The sequence below is a fragment of the Sesamum indicum genome, linkage group LG11 (genome assembly GCF_026168435.1).
Source record: "Sesamum indicum cultivar Baizhima isolate 11 linkage group LG11, ASM2616843v1, whole genome shotgun sequence".
Taxonomy (NCBI): domain Eukaryota; kingdom Viridiplantae; phylum Streptophyta; class Magnoliopsida; order Lamiales; family Pedaliaceae; genus Sesamum; species Sesamum indicum.
This window is the reverse complement of record NC_142667.1, coordinates 16,445,497-16,460,860: the sequence shown is the minus strand read 5'-3', so window position 1 is coordinate 16,460,860 and position 15,364 is coordinate 16,445,497. Positions and strand designations below refer to the sequence as shown.

At 36.3% G+C, this 15,364-nt stretch overlaps 3 protein-coding genes across 4 annotated transcripts; all 3 read left to right on the top strand.

Moving 5' to 3' along the window:
• The first annotated feature begins 174 nt into the window (after positions 1-174).
• LOC105174559 (vacuolar cation/proton exchanger 3) lies at positions 175-3,003 on the top strand. Of its 2 annotated transcripts, none has more exons than XM_088875872.1 (11): positions 175-580; positions 744-811; positions 979-1,007; positions 1,147-1,370; positions 1,504-1,719; positions 1,812-1,949; positions 2,033-2,149; positions 2,238-2,291; positions 2,386-2,502; positions 2,605-2,695; positions 2,810-3,003. In XM_088875872.1, the coding sequence occupies exons 1-11, from the start codon at positions 212-214 to the stop codon at positions 2,866-2,868; spliced, it is 1,482 nt and encodes a 493-aa protein (XP_088731998.1). In that variant the 5' UTR covers positions 175-211; the 3' UTR covers positions 2,869-3,003. The 2 variants fall into 2 exon arrangements, with proteins under 2 accessions (XP_088731998.1, XP_011095005.2); XM_011096703.3 differs by having other exon boundaries at positions 178-580; positions 1,174-1,370.
• Positions 3,004-4,212: 1,209 nt separating this feature from the next.
• On the top strand, positions 4,213-8,907 carry LOC105174558 (thylakoid ADP,ATP carrier protein, chloroplastic). The gene is made up of 10 exons (XM_011096702.3): positions 4,213-4,714; positions 5,389-5,445; positions 6,190-6,252; positions 6,396-6,452; positions 6,534-6,617; positions 6,969-7,037; positions 7,129-7,241; positions 7,339-7,508; positions 8,187-8,265; positions 8,500-8,907. The coding sequence occupies exons 1-10, from the start codon at positions 4,388-4,390 to the stop codon at positions 8,621-8,623; spliced, it is 1,143 nt and encodes a 380-aa protein (XP_011095004.2). The 5' UTR covers positions 4,213-4,387; the 3' UTR covers positions 8,624-8,907.
• A 778-nt stretch (positions 8,908-9,685) lies between these two features.
• RUS5 (root UVB sensitive protein (Protein of unknown function, DUF647)) lies at positions 9,686-15,239 on the top strand. The gene is made up of 15 exons (XM_011096699.3): positions 9,686-10,011; positions 10,114-10,173; positions 10,424-10,581; positions 10,749-10,849; positions 11,308-11,366; positions 11,585-11,631; positions 11,717-11,795; positions 11,879-11,951; positions 12,301-12,390; positions 13,136-13,195; positions 13,289-13,402; positions 13,591-13,651; positions 13,721-13,839; positions 14,488-14,580; positions 14,648-15,239. The coding sequence occupies exons 1-15, from the start codon at positions 9,866-9,868 to the stop codon at positions 14,876-14,878; spliced, it is 1,491 nt and encodes a 496-aa protein (XP_011095001.2). The 5' UTR covers positions 9,686-9,865; the 3' UTR covers positions 14,879-15,239.
• Positions 15,240-15,364: the final 125 nt, after the last annotated feature.

Genomic DNA, 15,364 nt, shown 5'->3' with positions numbered 1-15,364 from the left:
TTATTTAACTTAATGTATACTTATGAATCGATTTAATGTATATATAAATTTAGTGATATTAATATAAATTATGTAACGACGGATTCTATAAATAAAAAAAAAATAAAAAAGAAGGCAACAAAAAATTAATGTCTGTTACTTGCAAAATGGTCATCCCACCCATACATATATCACTGTTAGCTTCGGCTTTGACGTTGAAGAAATTATTTGTATGAGCTCTCTTTGTCCCTTAGCCCAAACCAAAAGCCAACGCAATTCACGTTTCGCGCAAACAATTATTGCTCCCAAGGAAAAATTCCATCTCCAAAAAAACAAAATGGCATCATCGGAGGCGTCGGAACTTTTGGAAAACGGAAGTATTAAGAAGGAGATGGTGAGGCATGGTGGACGCACAGCCCACAACATGTCGTCTTCTTCCCTCCGCAAGAAGTCGGATCTTTCACTTGTTTCGAAAATTCGGGTCGGGTTTCTGAGGAAGTTTTTGGTTAATCTTCAGGAGGTTTTGCTGGGGACGAAGCTGTCGGTTTTGTTTCTGGCTGTTCCTTTTGCCATTGTTGCTGAGTATTGTAGTTTTGGAAGGGTCAGTATTATTACATAACTCTATCTCCCTCTCTCAAGTATTATATTTAAATATTGGTATATATATATATATTAAATGAGTGCATACAGTTTCGTGGATTTTGCATATTAATTAAATTAATAATGTGGGATGTTGGTTGGTTGTATATATGATGTGCGAACAGGCATGGGTGTTTGGTTTGAGTTTACTTGGACTTGCACCGCTTGCCGAACGAATCAGTTTCCTCACAGAGTAAGAAATTAATGATGTAATTAATTATATATGACTTCCTTTTCTTTCATGCAGTTGTCGGAATTTATATATATATATATACATACTTCTTATATTGAATGTATATATTAAATTAATGTATGAGAAGGTTACAATGCTAACAGTTTCTCCCACTTATATGAATGCAGGCAAATCGCTTTCTACACAGGCCCAACAGGTATTAAAATATTCATTCATTCATCTCAATTTTATTACATAACTATACATATATATGTGTGTGTTCTTCATGCCTTGCTAGCGTTCATGATGATGTTAGAATAGCACTCTCCATGATGTCAAGAATATAATTGTTTTAGTTGGATGGATATATATGACGCATGCAGTTGGGGGACTTGTGAATGCAACATGTGGAAATGCGACAGAGCTGATAATAGCTATATTTGCACTCATTCAGCACAAAGTGGATGTTCTGAAATGCTCTCTCCTCGGCTCCGTTCTCTCCAACCTGCTTTTAGTCCTCGGCAGCTCTCTTTTCTGTGGTGGCATTGTCAACATTTCAAAACAGCAAAACTTCGACAGAGTATGTATATATATGGATTTAGTCCTCATCAGCACCTCTCTTTTATTTATTGTTTTCTTAATTTCATATATATATATATAGTTCACTTAATTAACTATAGCTAGTAATATATATTATGTCTTGGAACTGACAGAAACAAGCGGATGTGAACTCACTACTGCTGTTCCTGGCACTATTGTGCCATGTACTGCCTTTGATGTTTAAGTTCACTGGAATTACATCTGCCGAAGCAACAGCATCCGCCACGCTCGCCTTGTCCAGGGCTAGTTGCATTATTATGCTCATTGCCTACATTGCTTATCTTGTTTTCCAGTTATGGACTCATCGACGGCTATTCGAAGCACAAGACGTAAGACACGCGTGATGATGAAATTAACAACCTTAACTAATTAAAATAATTAGTTTGTTCGAGGATTATTAATTAACTGATCGAGTTTTCAGCGCGAAGAGGGTGAGGACGACGATGATGTTGTATCGGACGAAACACCAGTAGTTGGATTCTGGAGTGCATTTGTTTGGTTAGTTGTGATGACTGCCCTTGTAGCGCTTCTGTCCGAGTACGTCGTGGCCACAATCGAAGTGAGTACACAAAACTGTCCCTATAGTTGAGTTGGTTCGAAATTAATAATACTACAATGTCGGGGTACTTAAATTGTTGGCAGGCTGCATCGGACTCTTGGGGCTTGTCTGTCAGCTTCATTAGTCTGATTCTACTACCAATAGTCGGAAATGCAGCTGAGCATGCGGGGGCTATCATTTTCGCATTCAAGAACAAATTGGTGAGTCTGAGTCATGATTTTTTTTCTTCATTATTTCTCGTAACTAATATTAAATGAGTATTTAATATGTGGGATGGATGGTTTGCAGGATATATCTTTAGGTGTTGCACTTGGTTCAGCAACTCAAATTTCCATGTTTGTGGTAACAATATTATTTATATATCAATTATTATTCCGAAAAAATACTAATTAGTTATTAGTTGATGATGATGAATGTTAATGTGATGCATCATCAGGTCCCATTAACTGTAATAGCGTCATGGATCATAGGCATCAGAATGGAACTTGGTTTCAATCTCCTGGAAACAACCGCTCTTGCTCTATCAATACTTGTCACGACACTTGCATTACAGGTCCATTACCTTAATCTTTATCAAATTATGTTTCCGTGCATTTTTTCAACAATTAATAATTTTACTAGTCGCTGAAATTTTGGCCAACATTTTAACGTACAGGACGGGACATCTCATTACATGAAAGGACTCGTTCTCGTACTGTGCTACCTTGTTATCGGGGCGTGCTTTTTTGTGTTTAAAGCGCCAATAAGTGAGTATTTACGCCACATACCACTCAAATTCATATATAGTCCAAAATTTACTGTAATAACTTAGTTAATTATATATATATATATATATGTATTGTTCTTGCATTGGTGTGCAGACTCTTCTATCAACTTAGAATACAAGTCCTCGCAAGATCATGTGACGATGAGAATCTGAACATCCTCGAGAGGGAGATTCAGCAGATTCGGTGCATGCGTTCATTCATTGAGATGGAGATGAACTGTACGTACTTGGTGGTCTGATATCCATTGGATACGTATAAGGATGTCCAGATTTTCTGGGTAGCTGTTTGTTCTTAAACAGCAGAGTGGCAGGGACATGGAATAAGCTTTTTCGAGTTTTTAGATTTCTCTATGTCTGTATATAGCTTTCAAATAATGTAATTTCGTAGATTCGTAGTAGAAGTTCAGTCTTTTTCAATAAATTCATACAATACGTACTGGTATTTTATGTATTGGATGTACCAATAATTATTACGTATCTCAAAATTTTTAAAAAAGGATACGCGTAGTCAGCTATTTAACTTTGAGATATAGCATTTTTCCTTTTTCTTTTCTTCTTATATAAATTTCAAAAAAATAAATAATTTGGATAGGAACAGTGCTAGGTGTTTGTTCTTACCTCGTTCGTTAACATCCTCGGACCACCCTCTTAGCTTATGAGTGACTGATCAAATAGGCTTGTGCTGGGCCGTCAGAGTTGAGTTAGGACGGGCTACTGATTTTGGAATTAAGTGGGGCACAAGGCCCAATTACAAGGAGCCCATTCATCAAACTAAGTCGACTCCGGTTAATGATTCTCCAACTGACGTCTTTATTTTATTTTTTGTAATAATAATATTTGACAGCATGCATCGCATGCAGATATTAAAAAATTGTGCTATAAATTATATAGTTTTTGAGGTAGTTGATAATAAGAAAAAGTTGACCAATGAAGGTGGTTTAAATGAGATAAAGAAATTCAGACTGAGTTGTGAAGGCTAAATTGCATATTTGGATCCATAAAAAAGGGTTCGTGTCCATTTTTGTCCTGTGATTTGTGGGACTTTGTTTTTAGTTTCAAAAAATTAAAAATGATTGCATTATTAGTCCCATTTTTATTTTTCCGTCAATACTTAATGGAAAGGGTCAAAGTGTCGTTATTTGACTCAACTAACTCTTTTTTTTTTGTGCTGCACGTGGGAGAATATTTAGGAGGAAAATTTTAGGTCGTGAATGGCTGTCAGATTTCTGCTGTTCCTCTTCTATGCATCTAATCTCCAGAAATGTGACCAAGGGTGAAGGGAGATTTTGAGTGAAATTAGGGATTTTTCTAATTTAGGGTTTATACGGGTAAAATCTATATTACGATATTCAAATAGACTCCTATGATAAATAAAAAAAAAAAAAATACCACATATATATATATTGTTAGTGATTAGATAGATACAAAATGAAGAAAGTAGTAATATTTGGTAACTTGTGAAGAGTGGCATTATAAAATCTAAGTAAAGCTGAATAAAAAGGGCCCTAGCAAAGGGGAAAGAAAAACACAATAATAAATAAACCCCAAAAACCTTTCATCTCTTTTCCATTCCCTCTATTTCTCTTCGCTGCAACTAACTCTCCTCACTCCTCACCTTATCTCAACTTCAACAGAGGGAAACAAACACACACTCCCTAACTTCCCTTTTCCAATGACTAATACTGCTCGAGCTTCATTAGTTTGGCGGGAAATTTCGGGTCTCCACCCCGACAATTGTACCCAACCCCACCAATGCCAAACCCAATGGTTCGCTTCTGCCGATGCCACTCGGAGAAGGTCTAATTTCGCATGTATTTCGCTCGCGGAGAAGAGGGAGGAAAAAGTGTTCTCGCCCACGTATGCTCAGCTCCTCAAGCATCCTTTGGCTATGGTCGCATTGGTTCCAAAAGACGCTGCGCTTTTTGCGGCCGGCGCAATTGCCGGCGCCGCCGCCAAAACCGTCACCGCGCCGCTCGACCGCATTAAGCTTCTTATGCAGGTACTATATTTTTTCTTTTGAAAACTGAATTTTGTGGCACTTCATTTATCTGAGTGATAAGTGATTACCTTTTGCCCCTAGTTTCATATATATTTACGTTTTCATTTTTGCCGCTGAAATTTTTGTTTGGTTCCTATTTTTCTCGCTGATTTTTAGTATTTTGGAATATATCACCTGAAATGTTATTAATAGCATTCTTTTAAAGAAAAGTTTATGAAAAGCGAGCCAAGTCTAGAAGTTCTGCTCTGCATTTACTGGTGTGTCAGTGCATTTTTTGATATCTTTAGCGAAGATATATTAATTTAGGGTTTTATGTGGTATATTATTGTTAAGTTTTTGCGTAAATGCTGGATGAGCAGGATAGTGGATTCCACTCATTTCTTTATTCTACGTCATGTGATTCTGTCGTTGGTTTCAAAGGATTCGTAAAATATTGAATTAAAATTGTTTTTTTGCTTGGTTGCCAGTAATCCTTGTGCACTTGTATATTCCTAGAATCACTTTGCTGCTGATAAAAGAAACTTGTGAGTTTTTATGGGGGTCGGTTCTACTGAATTCTAGAAGAACAAAATAAAGTAATGAATCTGAAGCACTTGTTTGTCACCAGTGTTCTCTTATACAAAATTATGATGATCATTCTTTTACTTAGTTATTTTTTCTCTCATTTCATGCAGACTCATGGACTTAGAGCAGGACAAGAAGGTGCGAGGAAGGGAATAGGATTTATTGAGGTATTTCAATGGCATCTTTTCTGCTAATGCGGATTCTACTAGCTTTTTGCCTAGCAAGATTTCACTTTTTGTTTTTTATAGGCAATTGGAAAACATATTCACTTTTAGTGACACTAGAAAGACGATAGGCTACTAAAATCGGTGATTAAGGACGTGTAAAGCATTGTATCTTAACTTTCTGATGGTATATTTTATTTATGATTTGTCTGTTGCTCATAAGTGTTGTAAGAGAGTCAGAGACCATGAAAAACCATTCAATAAGCTGAAGTAACATATGAATGTCATAAATGCACCCTCATAATGGTTTCAACATGCTCCAACCTGACTACTTATGGCCCACCACATAGCAATATTTCTTTGTTCTCCCCTGATATCCATATGCGCCATCTAGTTTATTAGTTCTGCATCTTCTTCTTTGTGCAATTTGCTTCCTCTGTGCCCTTGCTACCTCACAATGATGACAAATATAGTCCTGTTCTCATCTACGAATTCGTGACCTGATTTCTTATATACATAACCAGCAATTTCCTTTATCTACTTTGATATCCTTTACATACACAAGTTTATTCTATTTCATTTGTCAACATTGCAATGCTTCTTGTTAGCTTCTCTTAATTGTCTCCTGTCATCGATTGTTTACTGTTATTACTTGAATAATGTGCATGCATACTGTTTCTTTTATATATATTCTATATAGGTTGTCCAACACTGCCATGTGGAGTAACCTTTTGAATTTTTATTTAGGCCTTCACATTGATAGGGAAGGAAGAAGGATTAAAAGGGTACTGGAAAGGGAACCTCCCCCAGGTTTGCTGTTCTGTTTACTTCTCTAAACATTGCAGAAGAGCTGCTTTCAGCGGTCTGAAGTTTTTCTATAGCATGAGAAGCTATATTTAGTTTTTAAATTTTAGTTATGACATGATTCCTTGTCCCATTTTCCATTCGTATAGGTGATACGGATCATACCTTATAGTGCGGTGCAGCTTTTTGCCTATGAAACATACAAGGTGGTGGTGAAACCTTATCCTAAAGTAAGCATAGTGTTGCATCGTATATTCATTTTAATGACATTGATTTTCACTTTTCAGAAACTTTTTCGAGGAAAGGATGGGGAGCTCTCTGTAATTGGAAGATTAGCTGCAGGTGCTTGTGCTGGCATGACTTCCACTTTTGTAAGTTGAAAAAGAAATGGATGGACTAATACTTATAGCATCAAAAGAATTTAGTCTACCTCCATATTGATGAGCTGTAGCGTGAATTTTGTAATACTTTTATCTATTTGTTTGGTGTTTGGGGTTAAGATATAAGGGCCAAGGAACCTCTTCCGAGAGGAATGACGAACCAATATGTGAAAATAAAGTTTAGTATTTGGATTTTAGGAGGAAAAAAGTTCACAAAGTTATTCAGGAACAACATACCGTGCCCCCGCCCCCTTCTCTCGAACACGCATGCTTACACCATCAACTACTTATTCTCTTTGCTCTATACATGCATTTGTATCTCAATCGTCTACATTTATCCAGGTTACTTACCCACTGGATGTCCTTAGGTTGAGGTTAGCTGTTGAAACTGGGCACAAAACAATGACAGAGGTTAAGCTACTTGATATATGTCAATTTTGTGACAGAGGCCACTCTGTATGTGATGGCTAAACTCTGCATTTTCATCTTCTATGTTTTGCAGGTTGCTTTAAACATGCTGAGAGAGGAAGGATTTGCTTCATTTTATAATGGTCTAGGACCTTCTCTTATTGGAATCGCGCCTTACATTGCAGTGAACTTTTGCGTTTTTGACTTGTGAGCTTACTAACTCTGCAGTTCTCTTATTTATTGTTGTTCAGGGAGAACAATCTCAAAGTTTACAGACTTAATCTGAACATTATCTGATTGCCAGGGTGAAGAAGGCTCTTCCAGAAAAATATCAGAAGAGGACTGAAACATCCCTGGCAACAGCACTGGTATCAGCCACTGTAGCCACACTCATGTGCTATCCTTTGGACACAGTTAGAAGACAAATGCAAATGAAGGGCACTCCATACGCGACAGTTTTGGATGCCTTTCCAGGTAATATTATGCGGGGGGGATAGAAACTAGTTTATCAGACTCAGTTTTAGGCTTAAATCGAGAGTAAGCCTTAGAATGTTACCCCAATTTTAGTGAATTGTTTCAAAAAGAAATTCTTAAGAAGAATAGACTTAAAGCTTCTGAAGAGATGAAAATCCTAAAATTAATGTAATATAAAATGTGAATATCTCCATTAGTCTAAGGGTTAATTTGAAAAGTGGTTGTATCTCAGAGTTGGAGTAAAGAAATTTTCATAAGCACACTAGAAAATATACTCGCTTTCTCACATCGTTGCTATTCTGGTGATCAGCATCACTACACGACATTTTTCTTGACTTTGGCTTTTCATGTGATTGCATTAGTTTATGATACTTTAAGCCAATGTAATGAAGGTTGTGCTCTCATACAACAGAACTAAAATTTTATTTTTCAAGATCCACAGAACCAACTTGGTCTTACCTTTTAGCTGTAGTATGTGCAACCTAAATTTTACATTTTGTCCCATCAAGGTACTGCTTTAATCAAAATCCTCCGACACGTTTAAGATCTAATTAAATGAATGCACCAAATGGTGTTACTGGAGATGTGCATGAAGATATATGATTTTACTGTTGGTTGGACAATTAAGTTTCTCACAGCTTGAAGTTGCTAATTGTTTCAATAAACAATTTCAATCAGGCATTGTGGCTCGTGATGGTTTGGTGGGACTTTATAGGGGTTTTTTGCCGAATGCACTGAAGACTTTGCCAAACAGCAGGTTCTCATCTCTCTCTCTCTTCAATTCTGCTTCATGCGGAATTCATTTTGAGGTTACAGTGGATAAAATTTTTCTACTTTGAACTTGGTAGTTTTTATCTTGAAACATATGCTTCCATAGTGAAATAATTTTCTTGGACGTAGAGCATGACCTATATTAACCATGATAGAAATGTTCCCCATTAACGAACAAGTCTTAGCACATAGAATAATTCCATTTATTATTGTTTTGCAGCATAAGGCTTACCACTTTCGACACTGTGAAGCGTCTCATTGCAGCAGCTGAAAAAGAATTCCAAAGCATTATAGACGAAAACCGCAAGAAACAAGAACAAACTGCCAATGATAACAGTATCTAGCATTTTAACTGGCTTCAGCATTCCTCAGTTACTTCATTTATTTTGTAGAAAGCATGTTCCGGTAGAAGACAGGTTCGTCGAAATGCGAGATTAAGCTGTGGGTAATCAGATTATATGACCCGGGGCTCTATTTTTTGTGATACAATCAGGCATCACTGTAGTGGCTAAGTATAGATAGATATTAATGTATATGAACATCTCACTTGTCTTCTTTCTAATTATGAAGCGCCATGTACGAAAGTTGCTTGAAGATTTTAGTTAGGAGCATTGGAAGACTTGTAGTATTTGATTGTTTCTTTATGGGTTAAATTCATCTTGACCCCACGAGATATGTAAAAATATAAAAAATCTCTCTATAAAATTTTTAATATAAAAAATCATATTCATGCTATGAATAAATAATTACACCATCCTCTAGTTAACTTGAATTTATTCTTTTAGAAATAATAATTAAAATGCCCCTCCCAGTCAGTCGGTCAAATTAGGCGTATTAATATATATAATTTATAACTATTAAAATATACTTATAATATATATAATTATAATCTATAAAAAAATATTATCATAACCCCACCACCCCCAACCCCTTATTGGCCCCTGCTTCGCCCCCACGCCGCACGCCCAACCCCGAGTTCCTCCCCCTCCTTTTCCCACCGACCATCCTAGGTTTGGGCGATGCAGTTTTCCTTACTACGTTGGGCGACGATGATGAAGAGCGCGTGACCGTTATTATTACAATTTTTTTAATATATAAATTAATTTTTAATTAATCTAATTAAAATAATATTTTATTATATAAATAATTAAGTAATTATTATCATGGGAGGTTTTTTAAACTTTTTTTTTTTTTCTTTATGTTGTATTTAAGTTACAAATTATAGATATTATAAAGAGACTTAACTATAACTTTTCCTACCCAAATGACGGATAAAGTAGACAAATGTGTATGTAAAAATGTTTGTATATATGTTTACTTTTGCCTTCAATTTCTCCGGAAAAAGAAAATGAGTGGGAAAAAGAGAAAAGAAAGTTGAAAGAAAAAAAGAGTAAACTGAAAATGGAGACATAGTCCAATGGGCCTTTTTGTAGCTCCGTTGTCGGTCGCCCAATATTTAGAACTTAGAAGCGACGACCATAGTTGAAAAATAGGATCCAGAGGCTGATGCTGATGCCAATTCCATCAACGCTCTCATCTCCAGAAAAAAAAGAAGAGAAGAGAAATTTTAATAAAATAAATAAAAAATGGTTTATGCTCTGCGATCCTCCTGCCACAGCTTCTGCCTCCACTCACGGCCAAATTCAATCCCTGCGAGACTTCACAGATTTCAGATTCTCTGCAAGTCCTCGCTACCTCATTCCGCCGGAGCACAGGACTCCCAATCTTTAAAGTAAGAATACTTAATTCTCTGCAAATACACTGTCCTCATTTCACACTTCAGCAGTATATAATACGTCAGTCTTTTCGGAATGTTTTTGCTGCTCAATTCAAGGGATGACGGTGACTCTCACCTGATTTTGCTCGAAAAATACGGCAATGGCACTTCCAAAAGGTATTTTTTAGTTAAAAGTGATACTTAATTACACCTTGCATTAGCTTCTCAATATTTATATTTAGCTTGCATTATGACCTTTTAGTGCTTATGTTTAGCTTGCATTAGCTTTAAGCATTTAGTGCTATCACATATTGATTGTGTGTTTATAAATACATTTTTCTTTTTCCTCTGCTTTTTAGTTCTCCATGTCGTAGTAATTCTTAGATACTGAAATATGACTTCTGAATGCTGCTGCACTTTGATCCAGATATGTTGTGGAGGGTGATTCTCAAATTAGAACAATCCTTGAGGAACCTTTGCCCGGAACTAAGGTGTTGCAGGATTCATATAGTATGGGAACTGACAAGGCCTTGACTTGGCTTCCGAAAGTCATCAAAGATTTTATCCTTCCTGCAGGCTTCCCAGGTGGTATTCTTGTTTATTACACTTATATATTTATTTAATTTTTGGGATAAAATGATGTAGTTTGGGTAATTTCGTTAGTTGAACTTGAAATAATGTCCTTCGTGGTTTTTTAATGCTCCCAGACATGTTGTTCTTATTTGAAAATAATGTTCCAACTTACAATGCAGATTCAGTTTCAGATGATTACTTGGAATACATATTGCTTCAGTTTCCAACTAATGTTACAGGGTGGATATGTCATACATTGGTCACTTCCAGTCTTTTACAGGCACGTGAATCTAACTCAGGTGGTTAAATTAGCTTCAATATGTGATATATTCAAAAGCAATGAAACATGTCTAGATTTCTGTCTCATGCAAAACCCATATGAAATTTTAATTGATTTTTAAAGTTTGCTCGAAATTGTTACTTCTTGGTTACCTTCCAAGTCTATTTAACCTGCTTCTTAATGCATTCAAGGCTCTTGGATTGCATCTATCCTTCAGATCTTTTTCCTCTTTGCTATGAGGATTGAGGTCCAGGTGTGGGCATGGTTTTGAAGTCGTTCTATGATCCTTGCATTCTTATACAAACAGTTACTTTGCCAACCAATTTGGCTTTTCTCTTTCAGTCGGTACCAAAAATTTAAGCATTTTTTATTAGTTATTCTGAAAAATTATTTACACAACTCAAACCGGCAAAGTTAGTACTCCGAGATTGTTATTAAATTTTGAGGTCCAAATATAGGCTGTTGGAGTAGGCTCATTTTCAGGAACTGCAGCTGCAGCTTCTGCCGCTGCCATCAGGTGATAGCTTGTGTCCTTATTCAATTCTCTTTGCGGGTACTTCTTGACTATACTTTACTATTATTTTAAATGTATCACTCAACTTAAATAGTAAATCATTTGTTCTGTTTTAGATTGCACATCATCCCTGTGTGCTGGAAGAATCGAGATGTTGAATTTGATAATATTAAAATCTGGTGGTGACATACTATAGTATGATCATCTTTTTGTGTTTTCAGATGGGTATCAAAGGATGGCATTGGAGCTGTTGGGCGCTTGTTCATAGGTCTGCCTATTCTCTTACAAAATTCAAGAAATTCTATCGTATGAATATGCGACAATCCAAGTAATGTTTGTTTATTTATTTTCAGGTGGGAGATTCGGTAATCTTTTTGACGATGATCCTAAACAGTGGCGCTTGTATGCGGACTTCATTGGCAGCACAGGAAGGTTTTGGCTCTTATGTTCTTAAGGGACAATACATGTTTGTAATCCAGTGTATTCTGTGACGAAAACATTATCTTCTGTTGCAGCATCTTTGACCTCAGTACCCAATTGTATCCTGCTTACTTCTTGCCATTGGCATCTCTAGGAAATCTTGCAAAGGTAAAGTTACTAAGTATAGGCTGCTCTCTCTCAATGTCTCCTAAATGTACGCCATCATAAATCCTGTTTTCTGTATCAGATGGGGCCTTATGTTTATCTGCAGGAAACAGATCTGTTTCTCCAATTTTGGTTATCTAACATATTGATTGACATTTATATAGTACTCAATATGACATAATGAAGTCCTGGAAAAACATCGATTCATATAGTTTAACTGAGAGATTCTAAACTGAAGGTCCAAGAACCAGATGGTACCCAACTGTTTATGGTATTTTTGAAGTTCTAGATATTTGGAAAAGTTGGTGAAATGGAAACAGAGTGTTATCCCCTGAAAGTTCTATTTCTGCAGGCAGTCGGGAGGGGTCTAAGAGATCCTTCATTTCGCGTGATACAAAACCACTTTGCGATCTCCGGAAATCTGGGAGAGGTATCAGCCAAGGTAGGCCATTAGATTTCTCTTCTCTATTGGTAATTTATGGCCCTTGTCATTGGTTGTAGTTATAGATATTTCCAGTTTGTCCTTAATTTCCTTTACAATGCATTTGATTAATAAACTTAGGTCTTTTGGATTTATAATCCATCGTTGAAATCTATCTAACTTGTTTCACTTCTAGAATAAATCTATGGATTTGAAATCCTTCATTGAATCCATTAGATTTAAGCCTATTGGATTTGAAATCCACTCAACGACCTAGTCGTTAGCAAAATGAATTTGAACTCTTGCACAAATTCCTTATAAATCACATAAGAGACTCAAATATGTGGATTTTTCAAATCCATTCAATTTCGAAATCTTTAGCCAAATCCAAGTCCGTCTTTCCAAACACTATCTTATAGGTTTGATGTGTATAGTTCTCTGAAGGAGAGAGTGGAATGCATGCCACTCAGTGTATTTTGATTTTGATGACATGATCTTGTAACAACCTGGAAAAAGATCATTTATTAATTCTGATTGTTCCTCATTTCTTACTATATTTCCCACAACTTTACGTAGTAATGAGCTATTGTTGTAGGATTCAAAATGTCTTGAGCGTTGAACAATCTATAGTTACAGTTCATTGTAATTTAATGGCAACTAAATTCTGTATTGAAATGTGTGAATTGTTGCTATAACCTCCAGACTAGGAAATATTACTCAGATTCTATGCTAATCTTGCTGAATTTTGTGTCTTCAAAATCGGCAGGAGGAAGTTTGGGAAGTTGCTGCTGAGCTGGTTGGCCTTGCTTTAGGCATACTTGCTCTGGTTGAGTATCTCCACTCTTAATTCAGTTTTATTTGAATAAATCTCGATTCATGGCAATTAATTTTTGATAGCTTAATCAGAACCACAATTTAGGATACACCTGGTATTTCATCCTCATATCCTGTGTTGGCATCAACATGGCTGGCCACTCGGCTTCTTCACCTCTGGTTCCGCTATTTGTCCCTCTCAGTTCTGAGGTTTAATACGGTAAGCCGCGGTATCAACTTTGTGAAGATTGGAATTTTAGTCATCAGATAAATGTGCTAACTTTTGCTCGAAACAAGACGTAAGAGTAATTCATATCTATGGAAAATAGACTCGTGATATTTTGAAAAGATAATAGACATATGAAAAGAAGGAAACATTCTTAGCATCTACTATTCATTGTCCAACAGATAAATCTCAAGCGTGCTCGCATATTGGTGAACTCACATATTTTATACCAGAAAGTTCCAGGTAAGCATAGCTGTTCACTGGACTCCAGCATTTCCTTTAAAAAGGAATGAATAAATTTCTTTGGATCAGGAATCAGTGACTGCAACAGGATGGAGAATATATTAGTATGGGAAAAATTTCTTAGACCAAGAATTACTTTTGGCGTGTCATTGGAAGAGATGGTAACTGGCAAGAAACGTGGCTCTATGGTACAGCCTCTTTTCTTGATTACTGGTTTTGATAAGTGCCAGCTAGTTTGTTGCAGTTTTGCAATAGCAAGTGCAGAATGCTGCTCCACTAAAGTAGGGTATCACTTACATTTTATTGGAGTTATTGGCATCGACATAGGATTTTTTCAGATTCCAACTCCACTTACCCCCCACCCCCCCCACACACACACACATACATATATATATATATATAGAGAGAGAGAGAGAATGGAAAGGGAACTAATAAAAGATGGATTTATGGAAAAAATAACTGGTTTATTTGACTTGTAAACTCTAATGTATTCTCAATGCTTTTTTTTTTGTTTAACCGTGAGCACTCGCCAGTGCTCTACATTTTCTCTAGGTACTGTCTATATTCTATGGATGCATTTAAGGTCATCAATTTTTTGAGGTGGCAGAGAAGATATGGATCTGAATGACATCAGACTTCAAATGGTTGAATTTGAATTTCACAGAAAATAACTTGAACTAAATAAATCATGTTCAGAACCAGAAGAACTTGATAAATGAACTCCTACTCTGCAACATGAACTAAATAAATTGTGTCAAGAACCCAAAGAAAACTTGTTAAGTGCATATGTATTCTGCAAGTGCTTAAAGCTGGATTTAACTTTCTGCTTTGAAAAGGTGAGGATGCTTCTAGAACTATACACGGAGGAGAAATATTTTCTTGTGGTGAACCAACTACAGACAGAATTTGAGGTCTTTGTGTCCTTTAAGGTATGGAATTGTGTAGTAGCTGCTATATGAAAAGGATATCAAATCTATTAAACTTGAATTCCTGCAGGAGGGTGCTACAAGTATTTCAGTGTTTCGAAGTGTGTGGCAATCCTACTGGCTCCATCAGAATTGGAGCAGGTTGGATGATATCTTTAGCCAACTTGAACGAAGTTTGATTGAATTGAAGAATGGGTTTGATGATTTTTGGTCTCAACTAGGAGAGGCTGGATGGGATACAAATCAGATAAATCTAAAAGTGCCAAAGGAAATCTCGATCCAGGAACTTCATACCGTCTAATCATTCACTTCATGTGCAGGGGATATCTGAGAACATTCCTACGTCATGACTCCAAGGTGATTTCAATGTGACATAAATCTGATATAATGAGATCTGTTGCGCTTGCATCTGAATCTTGACTGTCAACTAGAAGTTCTAACTGAACTAGGTTTGATCCCTGCTAAGAGTTGCTTTATAGTTGTTATAAGCTTAACGCCTCAACATACATGTTGGAAGTTAGTGTAAGTTCCTCCAATTTTGTAATGAGTTGGGATTTTCAGTTAATCAATTTCAGGTACTAAAGTTGTAAGCTATATAAACGACATTACATGGTTGACTCATTGTTGTCTTTGTTTATTTAATCTTTCCTTTTTTCTGGTTATTAGTCATGTGCATGTGATATCTTTCCAGGGACGATGTGACGTCTGCTTTCTAATTCTTGACTGCTCTTAAAATGTGCGCACAATTGTCGTCAGCTTTCTTATGTTGTATTTTGCTCAAGTTTTT